Here is a 12860-nt window from a genome sequence, read left to right on the forward strand (position 1 = left end):
TTGATATTTTATTTGCCGTTTCATTCGTCACATTCATAGTGTTTATTTCTGCCTTTTAGAAAAGATGAACATGAACAACCTGCGGAGACTGTGGAGAATAAACTCGTCCTAAATACAGTCCTTTTCCAAGGAAGGACAGAGGTTAGGGTTAGGGTTAGATTAGAGACAGGAAGAAAGACAGAGAGAGACAGCGTGAGAGAGGGAGAGACAGCAAGAAAGACAGCCAGAGAGAAAGAGACAGACGGCGAGACAGAGCGAGAGATAGAGCTTGAGAGAGGCAGAGAGGGGGAGAGACAGCAAGAAAGACAGCCAGAGAGAAAGAGAGAGGCGGCGAGACAGAAAGAGAGAATGGACAGAGAGAGAGAGCGTGAGAGAGGCAGAGAGAGGGAAAGACAGCAAGAAAGACAGCCAGAGAGAAAGAGAGACGGAAATAGAGAACGGACAGAGAGACAGAGAGAGAGATAGAGCGTGAGAGAGGCAGAGAGAGGGAGAGACAGCAAGAAAGACAGCCAGAGAGAAAGAGAGAGATGGCGAGACAGAAAGAGAGAACGGACAGAGAGACAGAGAGCGTGAGAGAGGCAGAGAGAGGGAAAGACACCAAGAAAGATAGCCAGAGAGAAAGAGAGACGGCGAGACAGAAAGAGAAAACGGACAGAGAGACAGAGAGCGTGAGAGAGGCAGAGAGAGGGAAAGACACCAAGAAAGATAGCCAGAGAGAAAGAGAGATGGCGAGACAGAAAGAGAAAACGGACAGAGAGACAGAGAAAGAGATAGAGTGTGAGAGAGGCAGCGAGACGGGGAGATGGATGGACGGAGAGAGGCATAGACAGACAGGAAGAAAGAGAGAGTCAGAGAGAGAGAGGGATGGATGGAGAGAGGTAGAGAGAGACAGGAAGAAAGAGCTCGAGAGAAAGAGAGAGAGAACAGACAGAGAGACAAAGAGAGAGGGATGGATGGAGAGAGGCAGAGAGACAGGAAGAAAGACAGCCAGAGAGAGAGAGAGATGGAGAGAGAGGAAGAGAGATAGAGGGAGAGAGGTAAATAGACACAAGAAGAAAGACAGCCAGAAAGAGAGAGACATAGAGAGAGATAGAGTGTGAGAGAGGCAGAGAGAGGGAGAGACAGAGAGGAAGAAAGAGAGAGACAGAGAGAGAGAGAGAACAGAGAGACAGAGAGAGAGGGATGGATGGAGAGAGACAGGAGACAGGAAGACATCGGCATCTCCAGGTTGTCTTTGGGAAACCCGCACGCACTGACCAAGACACAACAGCTCGCCAACATTTACATTTCCCCGTATAATAAACCGCATAAATAAAGTACAGATCTGTGACTAAAGAGCAGAAATGAAACCACTGTGTTGCCTGCAGCTCACTGTAGAGCGTTTTATCGCACACAAACCAGGAAGTAAGGCTGACGTGGCGTTAGCGCGATATCTGCTGTTAGCGTTGACGTGATCAAAGCTTTAGCCTCTGAAAGTCGAGGAAAAACACTTATAAACTCATCACGGAGCTCATTAGGATGTGAAACGTACCACGAGGAAACAGAGGGAAAAGCAGACCGCTGCAAAGAGTTAAACGTGAACTAGTCCTGTTTTTCATGTTCCAGCACAACTATAATGCCACATGATGGGATATTCCAGACAAAGAGCAGGTAGCAGAAGGTTACATAGTGCACTTTAAGGTTTCAAGTTATAAAGTGCAAATGATTTCGAGTGCTGCCCATTGAAATCAGCCACATTCAACGATAGTGAAAAACGCTCAGACAGCAGGACTCGTTTTACTGTCGAGTTTTCAAAAGTACAAGACGTCACCGGGAATTTGAAAAACTCGTCCAAATAAACTGAATCACAACATAAGACTGGAGCTTCAGTGTGCAGAATGAAGAAAAGAGCTGGGAGAGAGAGGGAGAGAGGAGGGAGGGAGAGAGAGAGAGAGAGGAGGGAGGGAGGGAGAGAGAGAGAGAGAGAGGAGGGAGGGAGGGAGGGAGGGAGGGAGAGGGAGAGAGGAGGGGTGGAGAGAGGGAGAGAGAGAGAGAGGGGTAGAGACAAGAAGAAAGACAGCCAGAGAGAAAGAGAGAGACGAAGAGAGAGAGAGAGAGAGCGTGAGAGAGGGAAGGGATAGAGAGAAGGAGAGAGGCAGAGAGAGAGCATGAGAGAGGCAGAGATAGAGAGTGTGAGAGAGAGGGAGAGATAGCGGGAGAGATTCAAAGAGACTGAGAAAGAGCGTGAGAGAGGCAGAGAGAGGGAGAGATGGGCAGAGAGATACAGGAAGAAAGACAGCCAGAGAGAAAGAGAGATGGAGAGAGAGACAGAGAGAGAGAGAGAGGGATGGATGGACGGAGAGAGGTAGAGACAGACAGGAAGAAAGAGAGCCAGAGAGAAAGAGAGAGAGATGGAGAGAGAAAGAGAGACAGAGAGAGACAAGACAGAGAGAAAGAAAGACAGAGAGAAATGGATGGGTGGGGAGAGGTAAACAAACAGAAAAGAAAGACAGCCAGAGAGAAAGAGAGATGGAGAGAGGGAGTGAGCACGTGTGAGATTATAGACATTTTGAAGCGCACTTCATCAACACAATCTGAGCAGCTTTGAAGAGGGATGTTCAGAGCTTTTCAAATGTTTGCTGCGCTGAGCTGCTGCAGTGTGTGTGCGGTGTGTGTGCGGTGTGTGTTTGGTGTGTGTTTGGTGTGTGTTTGGTGTTTGTTTGGTGTGTGTTTGGTGCGTGTTTACTGCGTGTTTACTGCCTGTTTACTGCGTATTTACTGCGTGTGACGACCTGTTTTAATGTCATCTTGTTGTTTAATAAGAGTTAGTTATGGTAATAGTAAGGATGGGGAAATATTGACCAAAAATCTGTTGTTTGAACAAACCAGATGACAATATTTGGACAAAATGATCCGTCACATCCATCAGAAATGTGCCAAAAGAGCTAAAACACGCCAATGACAATGATTAATATGTTCATAGTATTTGGAACAGAAATGTGTTAAAGCATGTGTTTAAATATATGAATAATGTTTAAATACTAGACAATGAAATAAAATGAATAAAAGTGCAGAAAAATCTATTAATATCCTTATTTTGAAGTTTATAGTGTCTTTTTTTTTTTTGTTATGGGCTATTTTTACAACATTTTATAAACTACATATTTCCAATTCAAATTTTGCAAATCAAAACATTCACATTCAACATTGCACATAATAGACCCAGGACCATTCCATAAGTATAAACTGTATTAAATTATTTGTCTCTTTCTGTAATAATATGCAGAGTTTTTGCATCATTTTCACTCCGCAAACACTTTTCTTCTTCATCATCATCCAGATCCCGCCCCTCAGATGTGGGAGGCTGTGGGTCGGTGTTGAAGATGACCTTTTCAAAATGGCCGTGCTGCTGTGATGTTCAAACTAATGAAGTGTAATTATTTTACTCCATTTCCAGCAAACATCCACACGGCGCTTTCATACGAGGAATGACAAAAATGACACTTGTAAATGCCAGCTCTTAATCTCCAGCTCTGTGAACAGCTCTGTTCTGCACTTACCCACAGGTCGACCTCGTGAGTTTGATCATTTCTGGACAAGAAAATGGTTTATTTGACAGAAAACATTTTGAATTTTTTGAAAACTCCACTATGTTAGTCATCCAAATGAGTATCCAAATGAGAATAAATCCAAGAGGACGCAGTAATTTGTCATTTGTGATACGATTTGTCAGAAACGTTTTTATTTCATTAGCTTTGTTAACTTTACATATTCATTTTTCTACCAATTTGAATCACATTTAACACTATTTATGTGTATTTTTATCTGTGTTTTCAGGTTGTTGTTGATATTATTCTACAGTCAAACTATTTTAGGACACATTTTGGTTTGTCTAGGGCACAATGCAAGTTTTTAGAAGAAGAAGAAGAAGAACAGCAACAACGCAAATATATTCAATTTAGAACATTTTTAAGAGTTTAGAATGTTCAGAATATTTTTTTATTTTTTGTAAACACACATGTCTCCTGCTCCTGTCAGCAGCTCTTCACACGAGACACATTGTTCCAAGACGCACAATTGTTTTTTCTCATTTTGTTTTTACTCAGGACAAATGTTGCTGTGTTCAGGGTCTTAATAAATAGTTTTTTGTTTTTGTCTTTGTCTTATCAAAATCATTAAAATGTCCACATATGGGGACATTCGTTGTACATCACTTAATAATTACTCTTTGTTTTTACACTCATCAGGTCCAATCAGCCCAAATAACAAAGAGAAATTAATAAAGCCATGAAAGAGCTCAGGTCTTAGGAGGATACAGTCATTTTTCTTGTTGATCAATAAGTTTAAATCACTGAAAACAAAAAAGACAAACCTCAGTAGAATCTTTACGTATCAGTTAATATAAATCGTCACTTATAGGAAACATCGACCAGTCTACTGCATTTACCAAACAAACACAAATGCCTTTCGTTTAACACAACCCTGACGATTTCTAGGTTTAAAATAAAAGCACATTTCTAGAGCGTATGTCCTTGGATAACCCCTCCTGTTCACACTTAGAGGCTGAAGCTTTGAAGACGTTTAGTTCATAAAATATGAATCCCGAGACTGCAGGGCTCAGGTGGCCTTATATCGAGTTATATCTGCGCTGATAAAACGGCACGGAATTACTGCGTGTGAATTGTAGGCGAATGAATCGGGGACAGGTTTAAGTAAACGATTACATGAGAGATTGACTTATTACTTCTGCAGACTCCAGGAAAAAAGGCAAAAGACGAGTGACGAGGGGTTGAACACAGGATCTACACTTACGTTTACGATATTTAGATGGAGTATGTGTATTTTTTTTTTACTTTTTACAGTAGTTTGGGAGGTTTGATGCACTGCACAGCCCTAATCTCTATATAATCTTTAACAGAACAGTATATTTTTACAGCATTAACTCGTAAATAATGTGTTTTACAGGGTCCGGTGTTATTGCTTTTGACAATATTTTGCGCAGTGACTCCTCTTTGGGCTGCAGGCGTCTGTACATCTCACCTCTTCACACACAAACGCACACAAACGCACACACACACACAGCTGAGGTTCACACACACCGTCGACAAGTGTGAAATTAAACAGCTCCAGTGTTGCCAAGTTTGTGAGTGCATTTCAGTGACACAGAAAGGCTCAACGTTCTTCTTTATTCACGATGATAAAATGCTGATCGAATACGCTTAAAAAGTTACAGTTAGAATGTAAAAAATATGGATACCGAGGTACAAATGTATAATAAAACTGCTCATTTAGACAAATATCGATACTGGGAAAATAAAAACACACGCTACATCAGAATATCACCTGTTTTTAGGTGTTTTTTTTACTGTTATTTACGATTTTGTCTAAAAAAATATATATATAATAATAATAATAATAATAATAATACATTTTATTTATAATGCACTCTCATTAAACAAAATCCCAGAGTGCTACAATAAAATAATATTAAAATGCTAATTGCTAAAAACATCAGCAGTAAGCTTTTCTAAATAAAAAGGTCTTTAAATTTGCTTTAAATAACGTTGTATTCTCGTTGTGTTTTTAGTATCGAGGTATTGAAATTGACATAGAATATATAGCCTTAAGTGTTAAATAACGCCAGTAACAAGTAATCTCGCCGTTTTGGGAAGTAAACAAGATTGAGACGAGAGATTAGAGACAGCGACTGGTTCAAACAGAGGTCGACTGTAAATGTGACCAATCAGAAGAAGCGTTGTAAAGACGTCCCTGACATTTCATCAGTTCAGTGCTAGTACATCGTCGAATACTCGCCGTTTTCAACACACATGAGGGTTTTTATTATCATTATTTGTCGACTCTTTGCGTTGGCAGCACAAATAGACGACTACAGCGGGAAAGACACGTGCGTTTGGATTACCGGGACAGAATAATTTTAGATTCTGGACTTTCGTTTCATATTATCTGTTTGGCTTCAGCCTGATGCGGAATCTTTTGGCTGCATCTTTACGCAGACGGATGCTTCACACTGGATATCTACTATGCCACATTTATTTGGGAATCGCGTTATTAGTGGGACCGAGGATCAGGGAGATTTTGGCGGAGTTTGGTTTGTATTATCTGTTTGGCTTCGACTTTGCAGAGACATTTCAGACTGTGACTGGATGTGGATTTAGTATTAGGCACATAGTTTGACTTTGAGACACTGTTTCTTCAGATATTCTGTTTTAGTGGTAACACAACACACTGGTTTTGTTTGGACACATGTAGGACTGTGTTAAAACGTGAGTGCTCCTTGTGCCATTAAACCGAAGAAGTGAAAGTTAATTTTTCGTTGCCTTTACTTACTGGACCCAAAACCGATTTCCAGCCCAGCCCTAGTTGTGACTGTACAGTTATGAGTCTGTTTTGGTGCTTTTGGGGTCTGTGGAGGACCAGATCAAAACATTTAGAAAAGTAAAAGCTCTAAATGTGTTTGAAGCAATGAAAAAAAGGGAAAAAAGACACGTAAACAGCAATTTCTTCTTTAGTAAAACACGTAACTTACAGCCATCATCTGTCATCTAATCCAGTTGTGCATTCTTCAAATATAAATACATGAATAAAAATAGAAAACACATTGTTGCTTCTTTGAATCATGGCCCTGATACACTGGAAATCAAATGACAAGTCTCCAAAAAGCGCCGCCCCTCACCTCTGCTCCTGTTCCTCCGCACAATCCTCTTTTCTAAGCCCAGGATTTCATGCAGTTGTGTTTTTGATAGACTCTTCAGACTGGGTCACACTGCTCTTTTTTACAAAAACACACTTATGCCCCCTCCTCCTCATCTCCGTCACTGCAAAACACTATTATGGTGTAAAATTATCGAGACGTATTGATCTTGATTTGTGTTAAATCTGGGAATATAACCTGGATGTATTGACCTGACTGGATACGTGGAATTTGTTTATTAAGTGTCAATGTGGTAAGAAAATGTCATTTGAATTTCTTACACATCTGGCAAAAGAATGTTCTCATTTCAAGCTAAATTAACTTTAAATCAGTCAGACATGTCAAGGAACAAGTTTAAAAATCTAGCTTCTACTCAAAAATAACTATATAAGCTCATCTGACCCGTTATGTGAACACAAATATATTTTTTACAGTGTTTCCTCTCTCCTTTCCTCATCTCATGTTTCCATGGACGCAGTTTCCTCCTCCGCTGCCATGACGACAGTGTTCTCTTTAGTTGCCCCTGACAACGACGCAGGCAGCTCCTTGGAGAACGGAGACGGCCTGAACGCTAACTCACGAAATCAGGATTTTCATTACGAACCGAGAAGAGCCGAGTAGAACAAAAAAAAAAATTATTGTTCTTTGTACTTTGCCAAGAATAAGATGTTTCAGTAATAAAACTAGATTTGAACAATGGAAGGAAACTGTGGGGGTTGAAATTTTGAGGCAGAAGTTTGTGTGTGTTTGTATAAATAATAATGTTTTACTAAATTTTTACTTTTTTTTACAGAAAATAAGCAGCAGAAAATAAAACTTAATATATAAACAACTATATAAACAATTTTAATATGTTAAATATCAGATCGGGAACCAAAAAACGAACTGTAATTCTGTTTAATGCACCAATCACATGTTTATGATGAGTTTTGAGGTTTTACTCGGAGGTTTGAACTCGGAGAAACATTAACTGCGCTTCCATCCAAATAAAATGTGCATATTTCCAACATTCACATTAGAAAAGCAAATGACAAATGCGACTTTATCCACATTTCCTTCAAAGTGCTCGAGCGCATAACTGGGTGTTGGTTACCTGGTTACGCGAGCTGTCCGTTTGCTCTGTATTGTGACATTGCTAATCCCACAGGGGGCGAACCGTGCACAGTCTGATTGGTTTGGCTTTGCTAGAGACGCGCTTTCTCTGATATTTCGCCGTTTGCTGCTGAAGTGAAGCCAGAGTGTGTGGCACAATCCCAAACACACGTGTAAACTGCAGCTACTCAGGTGACAATAGTTTCTGCATGTGAGTTTCTGCAAGTCAATCCTGCAGTGAATGAGGTACTAGCAAAGACCGAAGAGGAACGATGGTTAACGTTGAGCCTGATATCGAGTTGTCTGAGCCTCAACTCAACAACGGTGAATCTGAGGGTCTTGTAGTTGTCTCATCCCGTTCAGTTGTTTTTCCTCTTTTTTTTGGATAAGTCTAGTCAAGGCTTTAGAAATTGAATTGATAAAATGACTGATGTGGACTTTTGAAGTGGCCAAACCCCTGTCAGATGTTGAGATGGAGGTTGTTACATTAATGTAGCCAATCCTTCAGTGACAGGACTGTAATCAACAATTCATCTCATGTTGAGGAGCAACAGGAGTCCAAAAACATCTGGAGGTGAAGGTAGAAGTTCCATCAGAAGATCCGTACACTGCAGGAGTCCGTCCACTGGAGCCCGCCGATGAGGAGGAACGAGGGGGTACCAGTCGAAGGGGACGAGGCTTTTGCTGTAGCTGGTCCCAGACTCTGGAACAGTCTTCCTCTGGGTATTAGAACAGCTCAACCTTTAAATATCCTCAAATCTTTGTTGAAAACTCATTTGTTTGCACCGGCTTTTAACACGAGCTGAGCGGGACACTGGTATTGCATTGTATTTGTTGTGTTCTATTGGATTTTTGCGTGTTTTGTTTTATTAGATTGCACTTTATGTTGTACAGCGGCCGTTGTTTTTAAATGCACTTCATTAATTAATTTGACTTGACTTGAGGAGGAAGAGACGGAGGACCTACAAGCACTAGAGTTCCCACCTCAAGTTCTTCTTTGACATTAAGACATTTCGGCAAATAAAAAATGCAAGTTGTTATTATATTTTTCTATAGAACGTCTGCCAACTGTAACGCACCAATGAGTCTGAATGTGGAATCTGGATATATGTAAAAAACAATAATATGTAATACAAGTTGTGATTTTTGTTGTAATATATTGAGTTCTAGGATCAGGTTCAATGCTTTTGAAATGACCTTTTAGACATTTCATGGCAAAGTACAATGCAAACAATAAGAAAAACTGTCTGTGTGGCCGATACCGTTACCAGTATTGGATAGAAACATCGTCATATAAGCAGATACTCACAACTCCGTCACATCATAATTGGATTTTCTATCTTCGTAACGCCTCTACCCACATCTGTAGTACAACAACACTAAAACACCTGAGTATTCTTACGTGAACAAAGCCCATTTTGCGACACTTAAATAATACAACGGAGTAAATGAATACACAAAAACGCATCGACAAGAAACTACACAAACTCAGGCCATCGTAGGAAAGGATGCTGTGCTTTGGCCTTGCACATTCACGCAGAGGAGAGAGTTCTGCTGAAGACTGCAGGTAAAATGGAGCATGACTAAGCCTAATTATCCATCAGATCCATTGGAGACGCTCACTGTTGTGTAATGGCCATGCAGATATCCATGGCAACCATATTAACAAGCGAAGACCAACAGCAGCGATATAATGCAGCCTGTTGCGTAAGAAAATAAAACCTTGATAATGATTACGCCGGGAATAGATTCATTGCATTCAAGTAAACCTGCGCGGAGTCTAAAAAAGATGGAGTTCAGAGTCAAATGTAAAAACAGATCACGTACCGCAAACGGTTTTCCCATAATCCGCTTACCTTGAGTCTCTCGGAAACCCCGTCGGTGATGCTGATGGTGAACTCCTCCACCTTCGGCACCTTCAGCCTCTTCTTCTCCGTCTGGAACTCTGTGCGGGTCTTCACCACCACCTGGACCATAAAACATACGATTATTACTGTTATTATTGTGTTACATAGAGAACATGCAAACCAAGTGTTTCTAAAGTGCTGCATTAAACAAATATACCTTTTTTTTAGGTTATGTCACATGATCGTTACCGTATCGACTTATCGTTCAATATAACAAAGCTGGGGCAATATTTTTTGGGGTTAATATTTGGGAAATTTTTGGTTATTTTTTATCTTTATGATAAGATTTAAGCCATAAAAGATTGAATTAATAACTTCTATGTGTTTCGTTCTGCTGTTTATTTATTGCAACTCTTGATTTTTTAACAATATTGTAGATTTAGAATAGCTTTTATGGTTTAAATTTGAACTTGGGTTTTTTCAGAGGCATAAATTTGTTTCAATATTATCGTTTATTGTCTATAGTTACTTCAGCGATATATTAAACTTCATGTGTTATCGTGCCACACTTTCTTGAATATATTCTGCAGTAACCGACTACAAAAATATGACCAAATTTTAAAAAAAAAAGAAGTTGTATATGATGTAGCAAAAATTATCCCTGCCAATGTGCCAGCCTAACTATTTTGCACCATTTTTTGGATTAAAAGTCTACTATTAAATAAAAAATAAAATACCACAAGGCACACCAGTATTCCCTGGCACAGTCTTTGGAAACAACCTATAAAACTCATTGCATTTAAATATTAGAACTTGATATTTGAGTAAAAAGTTGGTAAAAAAAAAAAAAAAAGAAGTCCAGATGTGAAACTAAAATATGAGACAAGACCTGTGCAGATCTGGATTTGTAAAACCATCATATTCAGTGCTTTCACAGTGACTGTTTGCCTTTGCAGCCAGTATTTTTGTATCTATCTACAAAACACAAAAACTCAATTCAACTTTAATCTCGTATAGAATGGAAAAAGTAATCCATGAAGGTACAATATACGACAGACCGCGAGAAAACCTTAACTGAAAACTTAAGCTAGACAAACAACTAAACACGACGGTGCCTTGCTACTTTTGACCCCAAAGCGTAAAATGCAACTTTTGCGTTTAGCTCTGGGAGTTCAAATCCGCTTGAGTTTAGGATTTTGGCTACTCTGCCCCAAAACTGTCAGTCCAGCTCCGTTCAGGCAAACAGGTTTGGAACTGTGGTGTAAAACATGCTCCCTGCACACTGCGAACCAGAGGGAAAAGAGCAGATTCAACCAGTGCAAATAAACAAATAAACGTCCTCGTGATTTTAACTACAGGGAAAACTTAAGCTGACAAAGTGGTAAGTGTTGATGTCTTGGAAAGGAGTTTGTGTGTTCAGTTTCTAGATCTGTCGATAACTACAAATTGTCAGGATTTGTGGGGTTTTTTTTGTGTGTTCTGTGCTGTTTTCCTCCCTCCTTTCTGTGTTTGAGCCTGGAGCTGGGCGGAGACTCCGGCACCACCTCCGCACACCTGCTTCTCATCAGGTAATCGAGCCTTCACCTGCGAGTAGAAAAGGACTGAGGATCCAACGCTCAGGGCCAGATCGTCTCGTCATCTACATGTCACGCTCCGGTTTACTCGCTCGTCTATCCACCGTGACTCCACTCCTCGGAACTACCTGCGCCTCCGTCTCCGACCCAGCTCTCCACGTCCGGTACAAACACCCCAGCCTCTGACCCTGCGACCCAGGACTACTACCTACAACAGCGCTCCCGACTGTCTGTTATGATTACCTTCATTCAATTTCCTATCTCTACAAACAAACGACAAGAAATAATGTATGTGCCCTGAAAGGATTGACGCAGTTTGAATCGTGCTAAAACCAGTGTCCAATATTGTAAAAGTCGGTGCAAAGCGGAGACAATTCGAACTTTGAAATGATCAGAATCGTTAAACAAGAGCAAAGTGTAGTGAGCTCTAAATCTGATGTATGTTTTGTCAGTATAAAACAGAATTACACCATTACAGAATCCATACAGCTTCAAACGGAACTGAGGACAGGTATGAAACGTATGAAGGAATTTGCTGTTTAACTGTCAAATTGCAAATAGAGTTATGGTTAATATCTCTGTAAATACTAGACGTAGCCACAGAACAAAAACGGGCACAAAGTTCAATGCAAAAGTAAAAAAGCAGAAGTACTTTATTCATCCCCTTGAGGAGGGTCATTCAGGTGTCCAGTAGGTTTCTGTGACTGCTGCAAAATCATAAGTTTCTATATTTCTCCCAAAGATTTATCCACGCCTCTGCCCTCCTCTGAAATCACAGCATCGTCAAAATCTAGAGAGCGAACCCAACCTAAAGCCGTATCAATACCCGTTTAATCTAATAGGCCATGTTTAAAATGCTGCGCCAAGAACTGCCTATTTTGTTCTTCTAAATCTGATGCAAGCCGCAGAAAGACAAAGGTTTCTCTCTTTTCTCCAGCACCAAGTGGGGAATAATTGCTCAAACGCAAGATCCATGCTAATTATTATATGGGTCAACACTGACTGCAGGTCGCTTTGCTAAAAAAGGTACAGCCACAATTGCACTTTAATTTCTCATTCATCTTCTCTTTTGTTCTGCACACTTAACGTACAAGAGGAAATTAGTTTCAACAATTCATGGCCACAAAAAAAAAGTATTGACGTTATTATAGATGTGGAAGGGAGGAGAGGGATGAGAACGCTCGCAAACTGCATTAGAAGTGAACAATGTGTTGCATCCTAGGACGTATAATTGTACAATTTGTGTTTACAGACAAAGGCGACGCATTGTTACTAATAAAGATGGTGGTTTATTGAATAGAGGCCATTGTCAGAGATGAAGGCCGCAGAGGTGCAGCGTTTGATTGGGCTCGTGGGGGATGAATTTGGAGCTTGTGACTGATGCTTCAATTCAACGTGGACTTCCTGTTCACAAAGTGGTTCCCGGGTCTGCCCATGTGTCTTCATTACCGCTGTACGCTCCATGATAAGCTACGTTATATAGCCGCACTATATAATGCAATTGAGTTGGTTCAGCTATGAAACTGCAAAGTCTGCAGTTCTTTCGATAACAGAATGTCCTTTTCAAAGAACTAAATATCCCGTGACCCAGACGAAGATGTTCTGAAATGCCTGGGATTCTTGTTTTAGTTTATCAGCTCATATTTCAGTCTTATC

General features: G+C 40.4%; 1 protein-coding gene across 1 annotated transcript in view; it reads right to left on the reverse strand.

Annotated features, from left to right (window-relative positions):
• nsg2 (neuronal vesicle trafficking associated 2) overlaps nucleotides 1–12860 on the reverse strand; it is an 83469-nt gene that overhangs the window by 51930 nt on the left and 18679 nt on the right. The window contains exon 3 of the mRNA XM_033978748.2: nucleotides 9640–9750. Coding sequence (XP_033834639.1) covers nucleotides 9640–9750 — 111 coding nt within the window. The remainder of the gene's footprint in view (nucleotides 1–9639; nucleotides 9751–12860) is intronic.

Source organism: Periophthalmus magnuspinnatus, chromosome 14 (assembly GCF_009829125.3).
Source record: "Periophthalmus magnuspinnatus isolate fPerMag1 chromosome 14, fPerMag1.2.pri, whole genome shotgun sequence".
Lineage (NCBI taxonomy): Eukaryota > Metazoa > Chordata > Actinopteri > Gobiiformes > Gobiidae > Periophthalmus > Periophthalmus magnuspinnatus.